The sequence below is a fragment of the Rhinopithecus roxellana genome, chromosome 12, assembly GCF_007565055.1.
Source record: "Rhinopithecus roxellana isolate Shanxi Qingling chromosome 12, ASM756505v1, whole genome shotgun sequence".
Taxonomy (NCBI): domain Eukaryota; kingdom Metazoa; phylum Chordata; class Mammalia; order Primates; family Cercopithecidae; genus Rhinopithecus; species Rhinopithecus roxellana.
Window position 1 is genome coordinate 116695371 of NC_044560.1, and position 20550 is coordinate 116715920.

At 48.0% G+C, this 20550-nt stretch overlaps 1 protein-coding gene across 1 annotated transcript in view; it reads left to right on the plus strand.

Annotated features, from left to right (window-relative positions):
- The first annotated feature begins 9786 nt into the window (after positions 1-9786).
- The window catches only part of PPP2R1A (protein phosphatase 2 scaffold subunit Aalpha), a 39148-nt gene continuing 28384 nt past the window's right edge, over positions 9787-20550 (plus strand). Inside the window, exon 1 of the mRNA XM_010376528.2 lies at positions 9787-10156. Within this exon, the coding sequence (XP_010374830.1) occupies positions 10079-10156 (78 nt within the window). The 5' untranslated portion in view covers positions 9787-10078. The remainder of the gene's footprint in view (positions 10157-20550) is intronic.

The window sequence follows — 20550 nt, forward strand, 5'->3', positions numbered from 1 at the left end:
CTCGGCTCACTGCAAGCTCTGCCTCCCGGGTTCAAGCAATTGCCTCAGCCTCCCTAGTAGCTGGGACTACAGGTGCACACCACCATGCCTGCCTAATTTTTGTACTTGTATTAGAGACGGGATTTCACCATGTTGGCCAGGATGGTCTCGATCTCTTGACCTCGTGATCCTCCCGCCTCGGTCTCCCAAAGTGCTAGGATTACAGGGGTGAGCCACTGCGCCCAGCCTCTCGCTATCTCTTTTGCCTAATAAATACGGAGGGCTATGTAGGAGGGCTGTGTAAACCTCAGAGCCCTTGTCCACTAGGGGCAAAAGACCCCTTCTTCCAAATATACTCTCTTGTCTTTGTTTTTTTTTTTTTTTTTTTTTTTTTTTTTTTTTTTTTTTGAGGCGGAGTCTCGCTCTGTCGCCCAGGCTGGAGTGCAGTGGCCGGATCTCAGCTCACTGCAAGCTCCGCCTCCCGGGTTCACGCCATTCTCCTGCCTCAGCCTCCCGAGTAGCTGGGACTACAGGCGCCCGCCACCTCGTCCGGCTAGTTTTTTGTATTTTTAGTAGAGACGGGGTTTCACCGTGTTAGCCAGGATGGTCTCGATCTCCTGACCTCGTGATCCGCCCGTCTTGGCCTCCCAAAGTGCTGGGATTACAGGCTTGAGCCACCGCGCCCGGCCTTGTCTTTGTTTTTTATTCCTGCGTTCACCCCGCTTTGTTCAGTCCCCCTAGTTCCGTGCCAGCTACACACACCCAATTACTTGTTTCGTTGTTTTGTAGAGATGGAGTTCCAATATGTTGCCTAAGCTCGTCTCAAACACCTCGGTTCAAGGGATCCTTCTGCCTCTGTCTCCTAAAGTGCTGGGATTATAGGCATGTGCCACTTGCATGTGGTCCCTTCAATGTTGTCTAAGCCTCTATCTATTCCCCTTCCATCCCCTCATCATATCAAACATACTCTTTGGGCCTGGCACGGTAGCTCACACCTGTAATCCCAGCACTTTGGGAGGACGAAGGCGGGCAGATCACTTGAGGTCAGGAGTTCGAGACCATCCTGAGCAACATGGTGAACCCCCATCTCGACTAGAAATACAAAAATTAGCTGGGTGTGGTGGCGCCTACCTGTACTCCTAGCTACTCAGGAGGCTGAGGCAGGAGACTCGCTTGAACCTGGGAGACAGAGGTTGTAGTGAGCTGAGATTGCTCCACTGCACTCCAGCTTGGGCAACAGAGTGAGACCCTGTCTTAAATAAGTAAATAAAACATATTCCTTGGTACAACTTTCTTTATTCAACATGTGACTCAGATCTCATATGGGTCTAGCATCACTCTTAGAGAGCTAGACTTTAACCTCATTGATCCATCGTCCTGAAAGTCCAGCGTTTTCACACAAATGTTTGCTAATTCTCGGGGATTTATACTCTCACGATCTACCATGTCCTCTATTCAAGCTTTCTTGTAAAACATGTCTTTGCCTTAAATGAACACAGCCTTTCTTTCTAGTAGCCCTCAAAAAAAAAAACCACATTCACAGAAAAGCCTCACTTAGCCATTTGGCCTTTATTTATTTTTATTTTGAGACAGGGTCTCATTGTCACCCAGGCTGTGGTGCAGGGGTGGATCCTAGCTCACTACAGCTTCAAACTCCTGGGCTCAAGGGATCCTCCTACCTCAGCCTTCTGAGTAGGTGGGATTACAGATGTATGCCACCGGGCACAGGATCAGGCCTCTGAGCCCAAGCCTGCACGTGGACATCCAGATGAACTGAAGTAACTGAAGAATCATAAAAGAAGTGAAAATGGCCGGTTCCTGCCTTAACTGATGACATTACCTTGTGAAACTCCTTCTCATGGCTCAGAAGCTCCCCCAGTGAGCACCTTGTGACCCCTGCCCCTGCCTGCAAGAGAACAACCCCCTTTGACTGTAATTTTCCACTACCTACACAAATCCTATAAAACGGCCCCAACCCACCTCCCTTCGCTGACTCTTTTTGGACTCAGCCCGCCTGTACTGGGGTGATTAAAAAGCTTTATCGCTCACACAAAGCCTGTTGGTAGTCTCTTCACACGGACGCGCGTGACACCCAGCTATTTTTTGTTTTGTTTTGTTTTGTTTTGTTTTTTGTTTTTGGAGACAGGGTCTTGCTCTGTCACCCAGGCTGGATTACAATGCTGTGATCATAGCTTACTGCAGCCTCAACCTCCTGGGCTCAAGTAATACTCTTGTCTCAGCCTCCTGAGTAGCTGGGAACACAGGCACACGCCACCATGCCTGGCTAATTTTTGGACTTTTTGTGGAGACGAGGTCTCACCATGTTTCCCAGGCTGTTCTGAAACCCCTGGGTCAAGCGATACTCCTGCCCTGACGTCTCAAAGTGTTGGAATTACAGGCATGAGCCACCACATTGGGCTTTTTTTTTTTTTAGACATGGGGTCTCACTATGTTGTCCAGGCTGGCCTCAAACTTCTGGCCACAGTGATCCTCCTGCCTTGGACACCCAAACAGTTAGGATTACAGGTGTGAGCCACCATGCCCAACCCTGGTCTTTATTAAAGACACTGTATGACTGACACACAAGGAAAGAGATGCCATCCAGCTCCATGGGAAACAGTTTCATAATCTTATTGTAATTATTTTTCTTCCAGTCCCTTCTGGGCTGCTCTGCCATTGGGGGCTTGAAGCTCTTCCCTTTTACCTATGCAACCCCTTACCCTGCTGTCCTGCTCTTCTCTCTCCTGGTTCCTCTCTCCCTCAACATTTTATATTCTCCATCTATATAGGTCAATTTTCTCCCAAATCTATTCTCCAATTTGTACAGTTCGACTCATTTTGATTTGGAGAATGTGTGAGTCTTCCCTTTAACATAATTGTGTCCCTTGTGAGAGCAGTTAGTTTTATATGGTAATACTATTTTGTTGCGTTTTTCTTTTTGTTTTTTGTTCTTTTTTTTCCTAGGAGTCTTGGCTCTGCAGGGTTCTTCGAGCTTTTAAAAACTACCTTATTAGGCCGGGTGTGGTGGCTCATGCCTGTAATCCCAGCACTTTGGGAGGCCGAGGTGGGTGGATCACCTGAGGTTGGGAGTTTGAGACCAGCCTGACCAACATAGTGAAACCCCATCTCTACTAAAAATACAAAATCAGCCAGACATGGTCGCACATGCCTGTAATCCCAGCTACTTGGGAGGCTGAGGCAGGAGAATCATCGCTTGAACCAGGAGGCAGAGGTTGCAGTGAGCTGAGATCATGCTATTGCACTCCAGCCTGGGCAACAAGAGCAAAACTCCACCTCAAAAAAGAAAGACAGAGAGAGAGAGAGAGAGAGACACTACTTTATTGAGGTATAATTGACATATAAAAAACTGTAGATATTTAACATATACAACTTCATGTGTTTGGAAGTAAGTATACATCCTTGAAACTATTATCACAACTAATGCCATAAACTTATCAATTGCCTCCAAAAATTCCCTTCAGGTTCATTTCTTTACTCTGCTTTGGTTTTGTTTTTCCTTTTGCGATAACGTAAGATCTTATATAAGACCCACCATTTCACCAAAGTTTTAAATGTACAACACAAGTATTTGTTCATCACATGCCCTATGTTATACAGTAGATCTCCAGAACTTGTTTATCTTGCAGGACTGAAACTTTGTACACTTTCGTTTTTGTTTTTGTTTTTTTTGCTTTTTGCTTTTTTAATTTCCCCATCTCCATCAGAAATTTTGCACACTTTACCAACAGCTTTTCCTTTCCTCTCACCTCTTAGCCTCTTGCAACCACTATTCTACTTTCTGCTTCTGTGTGTTTGACTATTTTGGATTCCACATATAAACGAAGTCATATGGCTAGGCACGGTGGCTCATGCCCGTAATCCAAGCACTTTGGGAGGCCGAGGCAGGCAGATCACAAGGTCAGGAGTTCAAGACCAGCTTGGTCAACATAGTGAAACCCCATCTCTACTAAAAATACAAAAATAAAATTAGCTGGGCATGGGGGCGGGCGCCTGTAGTCGCTGCTACTCAGGAGGCAGAGGTGGGAGAATGGTGTGAACCCAGGAGGCGGAGCTTGTGGTGAGCTGAGATTGCACCATTGCATTCCAGCCTGGGTGACAGAGTGAGACTCCGTCTCAAAAAAACAAAAAACAAAAAAAAGATGAGATCATACATTATTTGTCTTTCTGTGTCTGCCTTATTTTATTATGCATAATATCCTTTAGTTTCGTCCAACTCTTCACAAATGACAAGATTTCCATTTTTTTCCTTTTTATTTGAGATGCAGTCTTACTCTGTCACCCAGGCTGGAGTGCACTAATGTGAACTTGGCCCACTGCAACCTCCACATCCCAGGTTCAAGTAATTCTCCTGCAGCAGCCTCCCGAGTAGCTCTGATTACAGGTGTGTACCACCATGCCCGGCTAATTTTTTGTATTTTTTCAGTAGAGACGGGGTTTCACCATGCTGGCCAGGCTGGTCTCGAACTCCTGACCTCATGATCTGCCCACCTTGGCCTCCCAGTGTGCTGGGATTACAGATGTGAGCCACCACACCCGGCCTGTTTGTGTTTTTTTTTTTTTTTTTTTGATACAGAGTTTTGCTCTTGTCGCCCAGGCTGGAATGCAATGTCTCCATCTCCGCTCACTGCAACCTCCACCTCCTGGGTTCAAGCGATTCTCCTGCCTCAGCCTCCCAAGCAGCTAGGACTATAGGCACCCGCCACCATGCCCCGCTAATTTTTGTAGTTTTAGTAGAGACAGGGGTTTCACCATGTTGGTCAGGCTGGTTTCGAACTCCTGATCTCAGGTGATCCACCAGCCTCGGCCTCCCAAAGTGCTGGGATTACAGGCATGAGCCACAGCGCCCGGCCAAGAATGTTTGTATAGCAAACAGTTTAGGAAGATAGCAATAGCGAGTCCCCATGGCCAAAGGCAAATTTCTTGCCTAACCACTGTAAAATATATGTATAATAATGATGCCTATGTGTGAAACAAAGGTTGGGGAGGTTTTCCTATAGCCCTCTTAAAAGACTGCTTTATAAACTCAGGATTCCTCATTGTGACACACACTCACTGCATCACACACTCACTATATGCAAAGCATCTGTCCAGACCCTTTCTCATCAGTCCTGTTGGACTTGAAGTGCAAGAGGATTGACGTGAATATCAAGTTTCTGCTTCTTTCCTGTGTTGTCAGTAATAAAGTCTGTTGGACCTGACACCAGAATCTCATGTCTTCTTAAGGCAAACTTGAATTTTTTTTTTTTTTTTTTTTTTTTTAGACATAGTCTCTTTGTTGCCCAGGCTGGAGTGTGTGGCGCAATCTCGACTCACTGCAACCTCCATCTCCTGGGTTCAAGGGATTCTTATGCCTCTGCCTCCCAAGTAGCTGGGATTACAGGCGTGTGCCACCACGCCCAGTTCATTTTTGTATTTTTAGTAGAGACGAGATTTCACCATGTTGTGGTCTCGAACTTCTGGCCTCAAGTGATCCACCCAACTCAGCCACCCATATAGTGTTGGGATTACAGGCATGAGCCACTGCGCTTGGCCTTATCCTTGAAATTTTAACCAAGTAAATTGTTAGCTTACAAATAGGTAAAATCTTGAAACTTTCATCATTCTTTTTTTTTGTTTTTTGAGACTGAGTCTTGCTTCATTGCCCAGGCTGGAGTGCAGCAGCGAGATCTCGGCCCACTGCAACCTTCACCTCCAGGGTTCAAGGAATTCTCCTGCCTCAGCCTCCCGAGTAGCTGGGATAACAGGTGTGCACCACCACACCTGGCTAATTTTTGTATCTTTTAGTAGAGACAGGGTTTTACCATGTTAGCCGGGTTGGTCTCAAACTCCTGACCTCCAGTGATCCGCCAGCCTCAGCCTCCCAAAGTGCTGGGATTACAGGTGTGAGCCACCACCTCCGGCCTCTGAAACTTTCCTAATTCTTTTTTTTTTTTTTTTTTTTGAGACGGAGTCTCGCTCTGTCACCCAGGCTGGAGTGCAGTGGCGCGATCTTGGCTCACTGCAAGCTCCGCCTCCTGGGTTCACGCCATTCTCCTGCCTCAGCCTCCTGAGTAGCTGGGACTACGGGCATCCGCCACCACGCCTGGCTAATTTTTTGTATTTTTAGTAGAGACGGGGTTTCACTGTGGTCTCGATCTCCTGACCTTGTGATCTGCCCGCCTTGGCCTCCCAAAATGCTGGGATTACAGGCGTGAGCTACTGCGCCCGGCCAAGTTTCTGTTGTTTATAATCTACCCAGTTTATGGTATTTTGTTACAGCAGCCTGAACTAAGACACTTTGTAACTTCCACTTTCCATTCAACATATATCGTCCCCATTCCTCTTATTCCATATACATAGATCTAAGTGGTTTTCATGAATAGTTGTTTAATAATCCATAGTTGATATGTCCAACATTTTATGCAATAATCTATCAAATAGTGTACTTCCCTATTTTACATATGTAGAAACTGAGGATCAGGGCCGGGCACAGTGGCTCACACCTGTAATCCCAGTACTTTGGGAGGCCAAGGCAGATCACTTGAGCCCAGGAGTTCGAGATCAGCCTAGGCAACATAGTGAGACCCCCAATCTGTACTTTTTAAAATTAAAAAAAAAAAAAAAAGGCCAGGCTTGGTGGCTCACACCTGTAATCCCTGGCGTGAGGCCAAGGTGGGTGGATCACCTGAGGTCAGGAGTTTGAGACCAGCCTGACCAACATGGAGAAGCCCCATCTCTACTGATAACACAAAAATTAGCCGGGCGTGGTTGTGCATGCCTGTAATCGCACCTACTTGGGAAGTTGAGGCACGAGAATAGCTTGAACCCGGGAGGCGGAGGTTGTGGTGAGCCGAGATTGCACCATTGCACTCCAGCCTGGGCAACAAGAGCAAAACTCCGTCTCAAATAAAAAAGGAAACTGAGGATTAGGAAAGCCCAAGACCCAACATCAGGAATGTCTCCTAGTCCCAGAATCTCTTGCTTTTGTACACTCCACCCCGCTATGAACTCAGGTATAGTAAAATAATCTGAAACACCACATTAAATATTATATGTGTATATATATTTTTTATTTTTATTTTTTTGAGACAGGGTCTTGGCTGTTGCCCAGGCTACAGTGCAGTGGTGTGACTATGGCTCACTGCAGCCTCGATCTCCTGGGCTCAAGTGATCCTCTTGCCTCTGCCTCCTGAGTACTACAGGGATGTACCTGATGTACTACAGGCATGTGCCAACACACCCGGTTAACTTTAATTTTCTTTTTTGCAGTGATAGGGGTCTTGCTATGTCACCCAGGCTGGTCTTGACCTCCTGGCTTCAAGCAATCCTTCCTCCTTGGACTCCCAAAGTGTTGAGATTACAAGCATAAGCCACCACCACACCTGGCCTGTATCATTATATTAAAGCTCAGTTTTAGTCAAGCAAGCCTTTGGAGTCAGACTGCCCTGGTTCAAATTCCAGCACCAGACGAGTGGGGTGGCTCATGTTTGTAATCCCAGCACTTTGGGAGCCAAGGCAGGTGGATCATTTGAACCCAGGAGTTTGAGACCAGCCTGGGAAATATAGTAAGACCCCAGGGGTCTCTACAAAAATTTTAAAATTACCCAGGCATGGTCACACATACCTGTAGTCCTAGCTACTGGGGGATGGGAGGCAGGCGCAGAGGTGAGAGGACCACTTGAGCCTGGGAGATCAAGACTGCACTGAGCACGAATTGCGTCCCTGCACTCCCAGCCTAGGCAACAAGGCAAGCCCCTGTCTCAAACAAACAAACAAATCCCAGCACCACTATTACCATCTATGAGACATTGGACAAATTCCTAAAGTTCTCTGTGCCTCAGTTTCCTCATCCATTAAATTAGGATGATGTTGGTACTTTATATATCTTATAGAGTTGTCGTCAGGGTTAAATGAATGCATTTATTGAATACACTTTACTGTAGCTATTATCATTGGCATTGATCTGTATAGGTATTGATTTGCATAGGTATTTGCTGAATACTTATTAAAGTTTGCAGTTTTGTTTTGGCATTTTGGAATCCATAATTTGTTTCTATTTTATTTCTGAGATTTATAATGGCTCATAAGCCTTTGAAAATTCCTAGGCCCTAGGCACTTCAAAGGCCTCCAGCCCAACATCCCAAGCAGCCTGACACCAAGACAGGCACGCGTAGCTAAAAAGATCCCTAGCCTCAGAGGCCTTGGGGCTGAGGGGAATCCTGGGAATATGGAGGGCTGGGACTGAAATATTCAACCCCCATCCCCACTTATGAGCAGCAGTTTCCTAACTGGAGTGGGTAAGGGTATCTGAAATAGATGCTGGGCCAGGCACGGTGGCTCACAACTGTAATCCCAGCACATTGGGACGCCAAGGCAGGCAGATCACCCTGAGGTCCGGAGTTTGAGACCAGCCTGGCCCAAAGTAGTGAAATCCTATCTCTACTAAAAATACAAAAATTAGCCAGGCGTTGTGGTGGGCGCCTGTAATCCCAGGTACTCGGGAGGCTGAGGCAGGAGAATTGCTTGAACACTGGAGGCAGAGGCAGCAGCAGTGTGCCGAGATCCGGCCACTGCATTCTAGCCTGGGCGACAGAGTGAGCCTCCGTCTCAAAAAAAAAAAAAAAAAAAAGAAGAAAAGAAAAGAAAGAAAGAAAAAGAAAAGAAAGAAGGAAAGAAAAAAGAAATAGATGCTGTGGGTATTCAGACCTGTCAGAGTGCTAGCTCAGCCCAGCCCTTCAAGTAGTAGAATAAAGGAAGAGAGAGCATCCCAGGCCTTACCATCCCCATCCAACTCCCTCAGAGTGGTCCTAAGATTGCGGGGGGTGGGGGGGTGGGGTGGGGCTTTGCTGAAGAGGTTAAAAACAGAGATTAGTCAGATCCAATCCTGCTCCCACTCTATGGAGGAAACAGATTCGAATGCATAGTCACAGCCGAGGCTCTGGGATTGAGACACATAGATGGGATTGGAGAGACAGAGAGGTTCTGGTGGCTCTGGAAGCCTAGAGAACGAGCATGTACGCAGATATCTGAGAATCTGAGAAGTGAGTAAGAAAGGCAGAACGTACAGAGAACGTACACCTTGGGCAAGGAGGCTTGCTGGCACGAAAACGCAAGATGTGCTCAGGCAGCTCTGATTTTCCAGGACATCAGATAAAAGGTAAAAAACGGAGGTGGGAGACGCGCCTAGGCAGGGTATTGAATACCGGCCCGAGGGGCTTGGTTTCATCCAAAGAGCAAGGCAACTGAGCTCAACACAGTGAGACTCCGTCTCCACAAAAATTCTTTAAAAAACTGGCCGGGCCTAGCGGCGCGAGCCTATAATCCCAGCTATTTCTGCAGACTAAGGCCTGAGGAGGTCCAGGCGGCAGTGAACCAAGATCGCGCCAGTGCACTCCAGTATGGGGAACAGAGCGAGACCCTGTCTTTAAAAAAGCAAAAAAAAAAAAAAAAAAAAAAAAAAGAAAAAAGAAAGAAAGAAAGAAAAAGAAAAAGAGAGACAGCAGGGCAAGTCGCTCCCTTTTCTGGGCCTTGGCATAAATCAAACACAAATAAAAGTCTCATTCCCTCCTCCGGCTGCGCAAAGGCGCGGGGAGCCAGCCCGCCAGCCAGCGGAACCACGGCCGGGTAACCCAAAATCTGCACACCCTCCCGCTCCCCACATGACGTCACGTATTACCACTGACGCACGCGCAGAAACCATCCCTGGACCCACCAAAGGTCAGGCTTAGCGTCCTCCCCCTATCACCCCTCATTGGCTAGAAACAACTGCTCGTCCCGGTCGTTGTTAGCAGCGACGAGGGCGGGTACAATCTTGGTCGCTAGGACACGGCTGACTTCCGCTTTCTTCCCCCTCTCCTAGGCTCAAACTAGTCAAATCTCGTTCTCTCGACCAATGGCAAATGGGAAGTGGGCGGGACTTCACTAGTCCGGACCAAAGAAACGCGGGCTTAGGCCGGCGTAGCGCGGCCAATGGCCGTGGAGCAGCCCCTGTAAACTGGCTCGGGCGCCCCCAAGCATGCTTTTCCTCCTCCTCCCAGCTCTGCCCCCCGGTTTCAGCATAGCGCTGGCCGCAGTCTGACAGGAACGGGACGGAGCCAAGATGGCGGCGGCCGACGGCGACGACTCGCTGTACCCCATCGCGGTGCTCATAGACGAACTCCGCAACGAGGACGTTCAGGTACGGAGGCTACGGGGGACTTGGGGAAGACGAGGAAGGGTACCTGGGGGCATGGGCAGCCCTCGCGGAGAAGACTCAGCGTTCGCTGGGAGTGGCGGAAGGGGTGGCGGCCAATCAACGTGCGTCTCTTATCTCCCCGAGTGCCCGGACTCATTGAGACGGCGCTCTTGATTGGGTGTCGGTCCAGTGGAGGGCGGGGGCCTGCGCTAGCCTCGAGGGTCCCGGGCCTGCTCAGTGCGCGCGGCGGTACGCGGTCCTGGGAGGTTGCAGCCAGGCCTGGGGTCGGCAGACTGGGTCCGGGAGAGAGGAGGGATCTGTGATTGGCGGCGGCCTCTGAATGGCCCCTTGGAGATGTGGGGCGCTCGTGACTTGCTCCGAGTAGGGTAGAGCCGCCTGATGGGTCAGGATCTGGGAAGGTTTTTTTCTTTTCTGGGTTTCGACTGCTGGCCTAAGTGGGGACCGAGAGACGAAGGCCTGCCATCCCAATTCCTGCTCTTCTTCTACCTCTCATTTTGGTTTAGGTGTCCTAAGAGGACGGGGACGCAAAAACACCCCCCCCAAAGGTGGGGACTAGCCAAACTGAAGAGCGAATTAGGTTGTAGAAACCCGCTTCCCCATCTCCCCGGATCCTCCCATTGATCAGGATAGGGAGTGAAGGATTTGCTAAGCGGATGAACATTTCATTCATTCTTTCTTTCTTTTTTTTTTGAGACAGCCTCTGTGTCGCCTAGGCTGGGGTGCAATGGCGCGATCTTGGCTCAGTGCAACCTCTGCCTCCCGGGTTCAAACCATCCTCGCGCCTCAGCCCCCTAAGTAGCTCAGATTACCGGCGCGAGCCACCACGCCCATCTAATTTTTGTGTTTTTAGTAGAGACGGGTTTCGCCATGTTGGCCAGCCTTGGTCTGGAACTCCTGACCTCAAGCGATCCACCCGCCTCTGCCTCCCAAAGTGTTGGAATTACAGGCGTGAGCCACCGCGCCCAGCCCGGATGGACATTCCTGGTTATGGGATGCGGTGACCCAAGGCTCTGAGCCAGCCTGCCACCCGCTGTGTGACCTTGTACAAGTTACTTCACCGCTTTGGGCCTCCGTGTTCCATAAAATATGGGCTAATTGTAGTCCTGGTCTTGCTGGACGGACTTGTGAGGGACTGAACGAATTATGGCACAAATAAAAAGTCGAATGGTGTCAGACCTGTTGTAAGGGCCTGATACATATTAGCTGTGATTATTGGGAGTGGTGATTAAAGAGGTCCCATCCTCCCTTTAGGTCTCAGTTTTCGCATTTATAAAATTGAACAAGGTGCACTGGGTAACCTGCCAAACGTGGGTCCCGCCTCCTAGGTTCCTGGTATATCACTGTTTCTGGGGGCAGACCGGCTGTGGTTGTATTCCTGGCCCTTCCACTTCTCACTGATTGACATGCGCAAGTTAGTTAATCTCTCTAGGCCTGTTTCCTCTTCTCTTTTATGGGGATAATTATCTAGTTCATAGGGCGGTTGTATGAATTCTTTTGTTCAGTAAACACGTGCCATGTATCAGGTATGATGCTGGGGATATAGTGGAGACACCAGTTGCTATACAGGATTCAGGTGTGAAACAGGTCAACAGAGCTAAACAGATGAGTGTGTGAAAAGTGATGGGAAGGAAACACAGGATGTTGTGGCAGCGAATCCATATTGAATTGGCCCTCTATTCTGTGCTGGTCACTGTTCTAAGCACTGGTATGCAGTAGGGGAGTTTACTTTGCAGTGAGGAGAGACAATGAACAGAGTATACTGGGGATAAGCAGTAGGGAGACAAATAAAAATAAGAGAGATGGGAGATGCAGGGGTTTTGTTTGTTTGTTTTTGAGACGGAGTTTGGCTCTTGTTGCCCAGGCTGGAGTGCAATGGCGTGATCTTGTCTCACTGCAACCTCTGCCTCCCGGGTTCAAACGATTCTCCTGCCTCGGCCTCCCAAGTGGGATTACAGGCATGTGCCACCACTCCCAACTAATTTTGTATTTTTAGTAGAGATGGGGTTTCTCCGTGTTGGTCAGGCTGGTCTCAAATTCCCGACCTCAGGTGATCCACCCACCTTGACCTCCCAAAGTGCTGGGATTACAAGCATGAGCCACTGTTCCCCGGCCTGGGGGATGCAGTTTTAAAATGTGGTGAAGGGAGGCCTTGTTGAGATCAAGTTTGAGAACACACCTAAAGGCAGAGGGCACAGCAAGTACAAAGTGGGGTGGGGCAGATCCATTTTAAGTAGGCCAATCAGGCGAGGCCTCTCTGAGGATGCAGAATTTAAGAAGAGATTGAAAGAAGGTGGGGAAGAGCCTCCCAGGAAGAGGGAACAGATATGGCCATAGTTTTTTGTTGTTGTTTTGTTTTGTTTTTTGAGATGGAGTCTCACTCTGTTGCCCAGGCTGGAGTGCACTGACGTGATCTCGGCTCACTGCAACCTCCGCCTCCCGGGTTCAAGCAATTCTCCCGCCTCAGTCTCCTGAGTAGCTGGGACTACGGGCTCAGGCCACCACGCCTGGCTAATTTTTGTGTGTGTGTTTTTAAAAGAGACTGGGTTTCCCGTCTTGGCCAGGCTGGTCTCAGACTCCTGATCTCAGGTGATCTCCTCCCTCAGTCTCCCACAGTGCTGGAATTACAGGCGTGAGCCACTGTGCCCAGCCAGTTTTTTTTTTTTTTTTTTAACTCCAGGATCACTTCCTTCAGCTGTCTGTCGTTCCATCCTTCCATCCATCCATCCATCCACTAACCAGCAAACATTTGTAGGGAGTTGTTTTTGTGCCAGGATCAGAGAGCTAGGCAGCTTACCGGTTTATTCTAAAGGATATTGCAAAGGCTACAGATGAAGACACACGCAGGGTTTGGGGGAAGACGTGTGGCGCTTCCATGCCCTCCCTGGGCATTCCACCTTCCAGGAACCACTAGGTGTTCATCTGTCTGGAAGCTCCTATGGACTACTTTTGTGCTACAGCCCAGAGTTACGTAGTTGTAACAGAGATGGTCTGGCCCTCAAAGCTTACAATATTTGCTGTCGGCCGGGCGCGGTGGCTCAAGCCTGTAATCCCAGCACTTTGGGAGGCCGAGACGGGCGGATCACGAGGCCGGGAGATCGAGACCATCCTGGCTAACACGGTGAAACCCCGTCTCTACTAAAAAAACACAAAAATCTAGCCGGGCGAGGTGGCGGGTGCCTGTAGTCCCAGCTACTCGGGAGGCTGAGGCAGGAGAATGGCGGGAACCTGGGAGGCGGAGCTTGCAGTGAGCTGAGATCCGGCCACTGCACTCCAGCCTGGGTGACAGAGCGAGACTCCGTCTCAAAAAAAAAAAAAAAAAAAAAATATTTGTTGTCTAGCCTGTTGCAGGGAAGAAAAAAATGCCAACCTCTGACTTAAACCATCTGAGTAAGAAATTACTGGGTGCTTGCTCTATGCTAGGTACAGTGCAGAGGAATAACACTGACAATCTTACTGAATTCTCATCATCACTCTTTGAAGTAGGTCCTGTCCTTGTCCACACTTCCCAGATGAGGAAACTGAAGCACCATAAATAACGTAGCCAAAGCTGTGCAGCTGAGAAGTGGAGGAGTCAGGAAAGGAAGTAGGACCTAAGGGTGGAATAGAGTCTAGGGTGGGACACAAGGTTGCTGATTATATTCATATGCCGAATATTTTAGTTGTGTCTGAGATAGTTCAGGATACTAGAAGGAACACAGGATATGAAATCCTGTAGTCTTGATTTATTTGTTCGGCAAATATTTATCAACACCTCCTATGTGCCAGACTCTGTTTTAGATACTAGACGTACAGTAGGGAACAAAGCTGCCCTTCCGGGGTTTACATTCTGGTATGGGAGACAGATAGTAGATCTGTAATGGAATGTCAGTGGCAGTAATTGCTAAGAAGAAAAATTGCTGGGCATGGTGGCTCAAGCCAAATTCTAACACTTTGGTTATATATATATATATTTTTTTGAGACAGAGTCTCACTCTGTTGTGCAGGCCGTCTCTGCTCTTTGCAACCTCTGCCTCCTGGGTTCAAGTGATTCTCCCGCCTCAGCCTCCCGAGTGACTAGGATTACAGGTGCCCGCCACCACATCTGGCTAATTTTTGTATTAGTAGAGAGTGGGTTTCACCATGTTGGTCAGGCTGGTCTCAAACTCCCTGCCTGCCTCGGCCTCCCAAAGTGCTGGGATTACAGGCATGAGCCACTGCACCTGACCAATTCTAGCACTTTGGAAGGCCAAAGTGAAAGGATCGCTTGAGCCCAGGAGTTTAAGACCAGCCTGGGCAACAAAGTGAGACCCTGTATCTACCAAAAAAAAAAAAAATTTAGCTGGTGTGATGCCACAGGCCTGTGGTCCCAGCTACTCAGGAGACTGAGGTCGAAGGATCGCTCGAATCAGGGAGATCGAGGCTGCGGTGAGAGCCTGGGTGACAGCAAGACTCTGTCTTTAAAAAAAAAAAAAAAAGAACAAAATAAGACAGGTACAGGGAATGGAGCAAGCACCTGGGGCTGCTGTGTTGGATAGGGAGGTTAGAGAAAGCTGCTCTGAGAAAGTGGTGTTGAACAAGTATTTGAATGAAATGAACAGGTTGTGGAAGAGCAGTCTGGGCAGAGGGAATGGTTGATACAAAGACCAGGAGTGGGAGGATGCTTGATGCGTTCAAAGCACAGCAAAAAGGCCGACTGAGGCAGAGAAAATGGCAAAGTGGTGGGAGGTGAGGACTAGACCAGGACTAGATCAGGTGAGGCCTGTGGGCCAAGGTGAAAGCCTTGAAGATGGCGGAGGGGGGCGGGGAATTGCAAGGCTTTGAGTAGGAATGATGGGTTCTGATATAATTTTAAAGGATCTTTCCTCTGGCTGTCATAGGGGTTGGGCAGGAACACTGGTCCTGTTGAGGTGCCTTTACAGAGCACCCAGGACCAGTGTTAGCACGTAGTGGGGAAGTGTGGTTACAGTCAGGACATGTTGAGGGGGACTGATGGGATTTGCTGGTGGGTGATGTAGAGGGAAGAGTTGAGGATGACTGAAGTTTGAACCCCCACTCTACCAGTTTGCTCCCTGTGTGCCCCTGGAGCAGTACTTTCCCCTCTTTGAGCCTAGATTCCTCATCTGCAAAATGGGGATAGTGATGAAGAATCAGCATGTGCCTGGTTGTGAAGATGCAGTGAAATTGGCTTGTTTAGTGTGCTGGTTTACCTCTGGTAGTCATATGGTGGGGATTGAGCAGACCTGAGGAAGTGGGGCATCTGGGGAACCATGTGGGACCAAGTCAGCAAGTGTTAAGGCCTGGATTGGGAATACACTGGGCTGTTTGTTTGTTTTTTTGGTTACTATCAAGGAAGCCATTGTGACAAGCCAGGCCCAGTGAGAATGGGTCAATAGACTAGGGTAAGATTGTGTTGGGCCTTGTAAGCCAGAGTAGGGCCTTAGCTTTTATTCTGATTGTGAAGGGAAGACATACTACATGTGGGATTATACCATATAGATTCATATTATGGAAGGCTCCTTGGGTTGAATGCAGGATGGGTCTTTAAAAGTGGGTCCCCTTTCCACAGGTGCATGTAGTGGAAAGGGGGATTTTATTTGTTAAGTCACCACAGAGCAGGCTCTGTGCTGAGGCCTGCTGGGACACAGAGAGTCCCAGTCTAGGGTGGTAAGTGCTGTCGTGGAACCATATATATAGGTGGACTCTTTGGAAAATCCCAATTCCTACTCTCTCAACCCAACAATCAACAACACAGAAGAAGACTTCCATGACTAAATGTGTGTTGTTGGGGGAGGGATTCTTCTCCACCACCAAGCAAGCAATCAGTTCTGCAGCGCACACCAACTGGGTGTCCTCCAGCTTAGTTCACACGTGACCTGGAGACAGTGTTGGGTCTCACAGGTTGAGGGCTCAGGCCTCAAAACTGCACCTTGACCTTCGCCTTCAGTTGCCATTCTGGGCCTTCAGAACTTCTGATCTACCTGCTTCAAGTTGGAGTTCCCATGACCACCCTGCCTTTGGGTTTGATTAATATACTAGAGCAGCTCTCAGAACTCAGGGAAACACTTAAGTATATCAGTTTATTATAAAGGATAGTATAAAGAATACAAATGAAGAGAGGCATAGGGTGAGCCATGGTGGAAGGGGTGTGGAGCTTCCATGCCCTTCTTGGGTGCACCACCCTCCAGGAACCTGTGTGTGTTCAGCTGTGTTGAAGCCCCCAGGCCCTGTCCTTATGGGTTTTTGTAAAGGCATTGTTAGGTAGGCAGGATTGATTAAACCTGGTGATCACCTTGACCTTCAGCCCCTCTCGCTCCCTGGAGGGTGTGGGGCGGGGCTGAAAATCCCAACCCTCTAATCATGTCTCTGTGTTTTCCATGACTGTCTTCCCAGTGACTGTGGACCCCATCCTGAAGGTGTCAGTCAACATTAGCATACAAAAACCACCTTGGAGATTCCAAGGATTTGAGGAGTTGTATGCAAGGAAATGGGGACGGAGCCCAAATCTGTATTTCACAGTATCACAACTGTAGCAGGTGCTTGGTGGGGACATGCTTGGGAGATAGTCAGTACACAGGGAATTCTCCTCAGCATATGACATGATCAACCGCCAGTCAAGATTTCTTAAGGATGATATTAATAGCTTTTCTATCAGGAATGTGACAGGAACCCCAACCAAGAGTTGTTTAAACAAGTAAGGGTTCTTTTTATTTCTCATATAGCAAGTTCAGCAGCTCAAAGCTGTCACAGAATTGGGTCGGCTTAAAGATATCACAGAAATGCGGTTTTTTTACTGGCCTATTTTGGTTGTAAGATTCCAGCAGCAGCTGCTGTCCTAGTGGGACTGCACTTTTTCTTGCAGTTTACCAGGGGCCAGCTTAGGACACAGAGGTTCTTCCCCTCCTCCCTTTTATTAAGGAGGAAAGTCTGTCCTGAATCTCCTCAGCAGACTTGCTTGTCTATTTCTTTGCCCAGAACTAGGTCATGTGCAGAGTTAGTTGAGGTTAAGTTTGGCTATAAGTAGTAGGAAAACTCTAAATAACAGGGGCTTAAATGAGCTTGAAGTTTATTTCTGACTGATGACCAAAATGTCTGGTGGCAGTCCAGGCCGCTGTGGCACTTCATGGTGTCAGGGTCCTGGGCTCTTACCATTACACGCTGCTTGTGTCCTCCATTCTACCCTCCCTGTCCCCCAGGTTACCTCAGGTCCCCAAGTTGGCTGCGGAAGCCCCAACCATTATAACTCCATTCCAGACAGGAAGGAGGGAAGATAAGTGTGAACACCATCCCTATAAGCTGCACAAAACATTTCCACTTGGATTTTATTGGCCAGATGTTAGTCTTATAGTCACATTCAGATGCAAAGGCAATTCAGAAATGTCTTTTCCAGGGGTCATGTGTACAGCTGAAAACCAGGGATGATGAGCAGCAGTGTAGCCCAGTACAGGAGTTCTTAACTTGGGGATCATCTGCAATTCCCAGGCAGGTCCATGAGTTTGGACCTGCCTGGGAATTATAACATCTTTATTTTCATTAACCTCTAACTTACATTTAACTTCCTTTCTGTTATGAATTATAATATCCCTATAGTATATCATAGATAGTGTTAGCAAAACCTGTGACTGTCGCCAGAATGTGTTCACATGTCATTTCTACTATTATACATACCTTCTAGTGTCATTTATGTTCACCTCTGTTTCAAAATTGTGTTCATTATTAGACCTACTAAGGGGATCCATGGCACCACCCCACCCCTCCACAAAAAAAAAAAAAAAAAAACGCAAAAAACAAAGCCGGGCGCAGTGGCTCATGCCTGTAATCCTAGCATTTTGGGAGATCGAGGCGGGAGGATCGCTTGAGCTCAGGAGTTTGAGGGCAGCTTGGGCAACATAGTGAGGCCTTATCTCTACAAAAAGTTAGAAAACTAGCTGGGCTTGGTGACACCTGCCTGTAGACCCATCTACTTGGGTAACTGAGGTGGGAGAATCACTTGAGCCCGGGAGGTCAAGGGTACAGTGAGCTGCGATCGTGCCACTGCACTCCAGCCTTGGTGACAGAGCGAGACCCTGTCTCAAAACAACAGCAAGAACAACAAAAAAGAAAAAACAGCGAATATGAATCCATAGTACTGGTTAAGAACCTGGTGGCTGGGATTCAAATCCTGGCTTTGCCACCAGTAAGCTGTATGCAGTTTACCTCCCTGTGCCTTTGTGTTCTCTGCCTTAAGATGGGGGATTCTGTATTTCCCTCACGGGATTGTGAGGGTTAAAGGAGTTAAAACATTAAAGCCTGGGGCGTAGTAGAGACTGAGGAAGTATTTGCTGTTATTATTCTGTCATGGTGGAAAAAGGGAAAAGAAACATAAGTGGACCAGCTGCCACAGTGTCCTTCTTAATAATCTGAACAAAATCAGGATGCTGTCAGTGAGGCGTGGTTGCCACGGCTGCCATTATTAATCTTCCCCTAGTGCTAGGGTGTCCTTGTAGAATGTCATTTCGTACTCAAGGCAACCCTCTGAGGGTAGGTATTCTCATCATCCCCACTTCACAGATGAGAAAATTGAGGCTCAGAAAGGTACAAGGATTGCCCAAGATTCCACAGCTAATATGTAAGCACTTTAGCCTTGAACCTGGACTTTGCAGCCCTGTAGTACCACCGTAGGCCACCTTTCTCAAGCGTTGATGATGCTGTCTGCCTGAAGAAACACTTTTAATGAAACCAAAAGCAGAATCCGAAAGAACAGCAGAGGAAGGGGACTCTGTGCCACGGGAGAGCAGCCTGATTGTCATGGGCCCACCTCTTGGGCATCCTCAGCTTCAAGTTGGGGTTCCCACGACCCCCTCTTTGGGTTTGATTAATTTGCTGGAGCGGCTCACAGAACTCAGGAAACACTTAGGTTTACCGGTTTATTATAAAGAATATTGCAAAGGAGACAGATGAGGAGATGCATAGGGTAAGCTATGGGGGAAGGGACGGGGAGCTTTCATGCCATCCCTGGAAATGCCACCCCCCCAAGAATCTGCATGTTCTGCTATTGGGAAGCTCTCTGAATCCTATCCTCTTTGGTTTTTATGGAAGCTTTGTCGTACAGACATTTTTGCCTAAATGACAGCATGATGTTGAAATTGAGTCAGGCTGCCCGGCTTCGTTGCTTTCCAGTAAGTGACAGCCTCGTCTCTGAGCATCAGTGTCCTCACCAGTGAAGTGGGTATGCTACTAACAATACGTACCTCGGAGCAGTTAGGAGGCTTCAATGTGTTAAATCATCCATGTCAATCACTTGGAATGCTGCCAAGCACGTAGCAAACAGTAAATGTTTGTTGCTAAGGTTCTGACATTTACGCTTGTGATTATTCATTGTGATTATTCCCTGTACCGTCTCATTGTCCTCAGGACTGCTGCTCACCTAGTGTGGCCCTAGCCCGTGTGTATATTTTCCCATATATATACACACAAATAACACACAGATCAACTTGGAGAAAACAAAGAGGAAAGAAATAGACAAATAGGTCAATACTCCCCACAGTATTTTATTTTATTTTAATTAATTAATTTTTTTTTCATGTTTTTGAGATGGAGTCTTGCTCTGTCGCCCAGGCTGGAGTGCAGTGGCGTGATCTCTGCTCACTGCAAGCTCCGCCTCCCGGGTTCACACCATTCTTCTGCCTCACCCTCCCCGGTAGCTGAGATTACAGGCGTGCACCACCACGCCCGGCTAATTTCTTTTTGTATTTATGGTAGAGACAGGGTTTCACCGTGTTAGCCAGGATGGTCTCAATCTCATGACCTCGTGATCCGCCTGCCTTGGCCTTCCAAATTGCTGGCATTACAGGCGTGAGCCACCGTGTCCGGCCTCCCCATGGTATTTTATTATGAAAGTTTTCAGACTTGCATAACGTTGGAAGACTAATACAAGGGTCAACAAGCTACAGTCCGTGGGCCAAATTCAGCCCACTGTCTACTTTTGCAAATAAAGTTATTGGAACGTAGCTATGCCTGTTTGCTTCTCTAGTTCTGGTTCTATGGTTGCTTTCAGTGCCACACAGGCAGAGTTCAGTAGTTAGGTTTGCAAAGCTGCAAATAGTTATTGTCTGGGAATGTATAGAAAAAGTTTTGCTGACTTTTAGCCTAGTGCAGTGAGCACCTCTATACTTAGACACCCCAGGTCAGTAATTGTTAGTGTTTGCCATATTAGTTGTTCATTTTTCTATAGGTCTGTCTCTATATACGTTTTATTTTATTTTATTTTATTTTATTTTATTTTATTTTTTTGAGACGGAGTCTTGCTCTGCCGCCCAGGCTGGAGTGCAGTGGCCGGCTCTCAGCTCACTGCAAGCTCCGCCTCCCGGGTTCACGCCATTCTCCTGTCTCAGCCTCCCGAGTAGCTGGGACTACAGGCC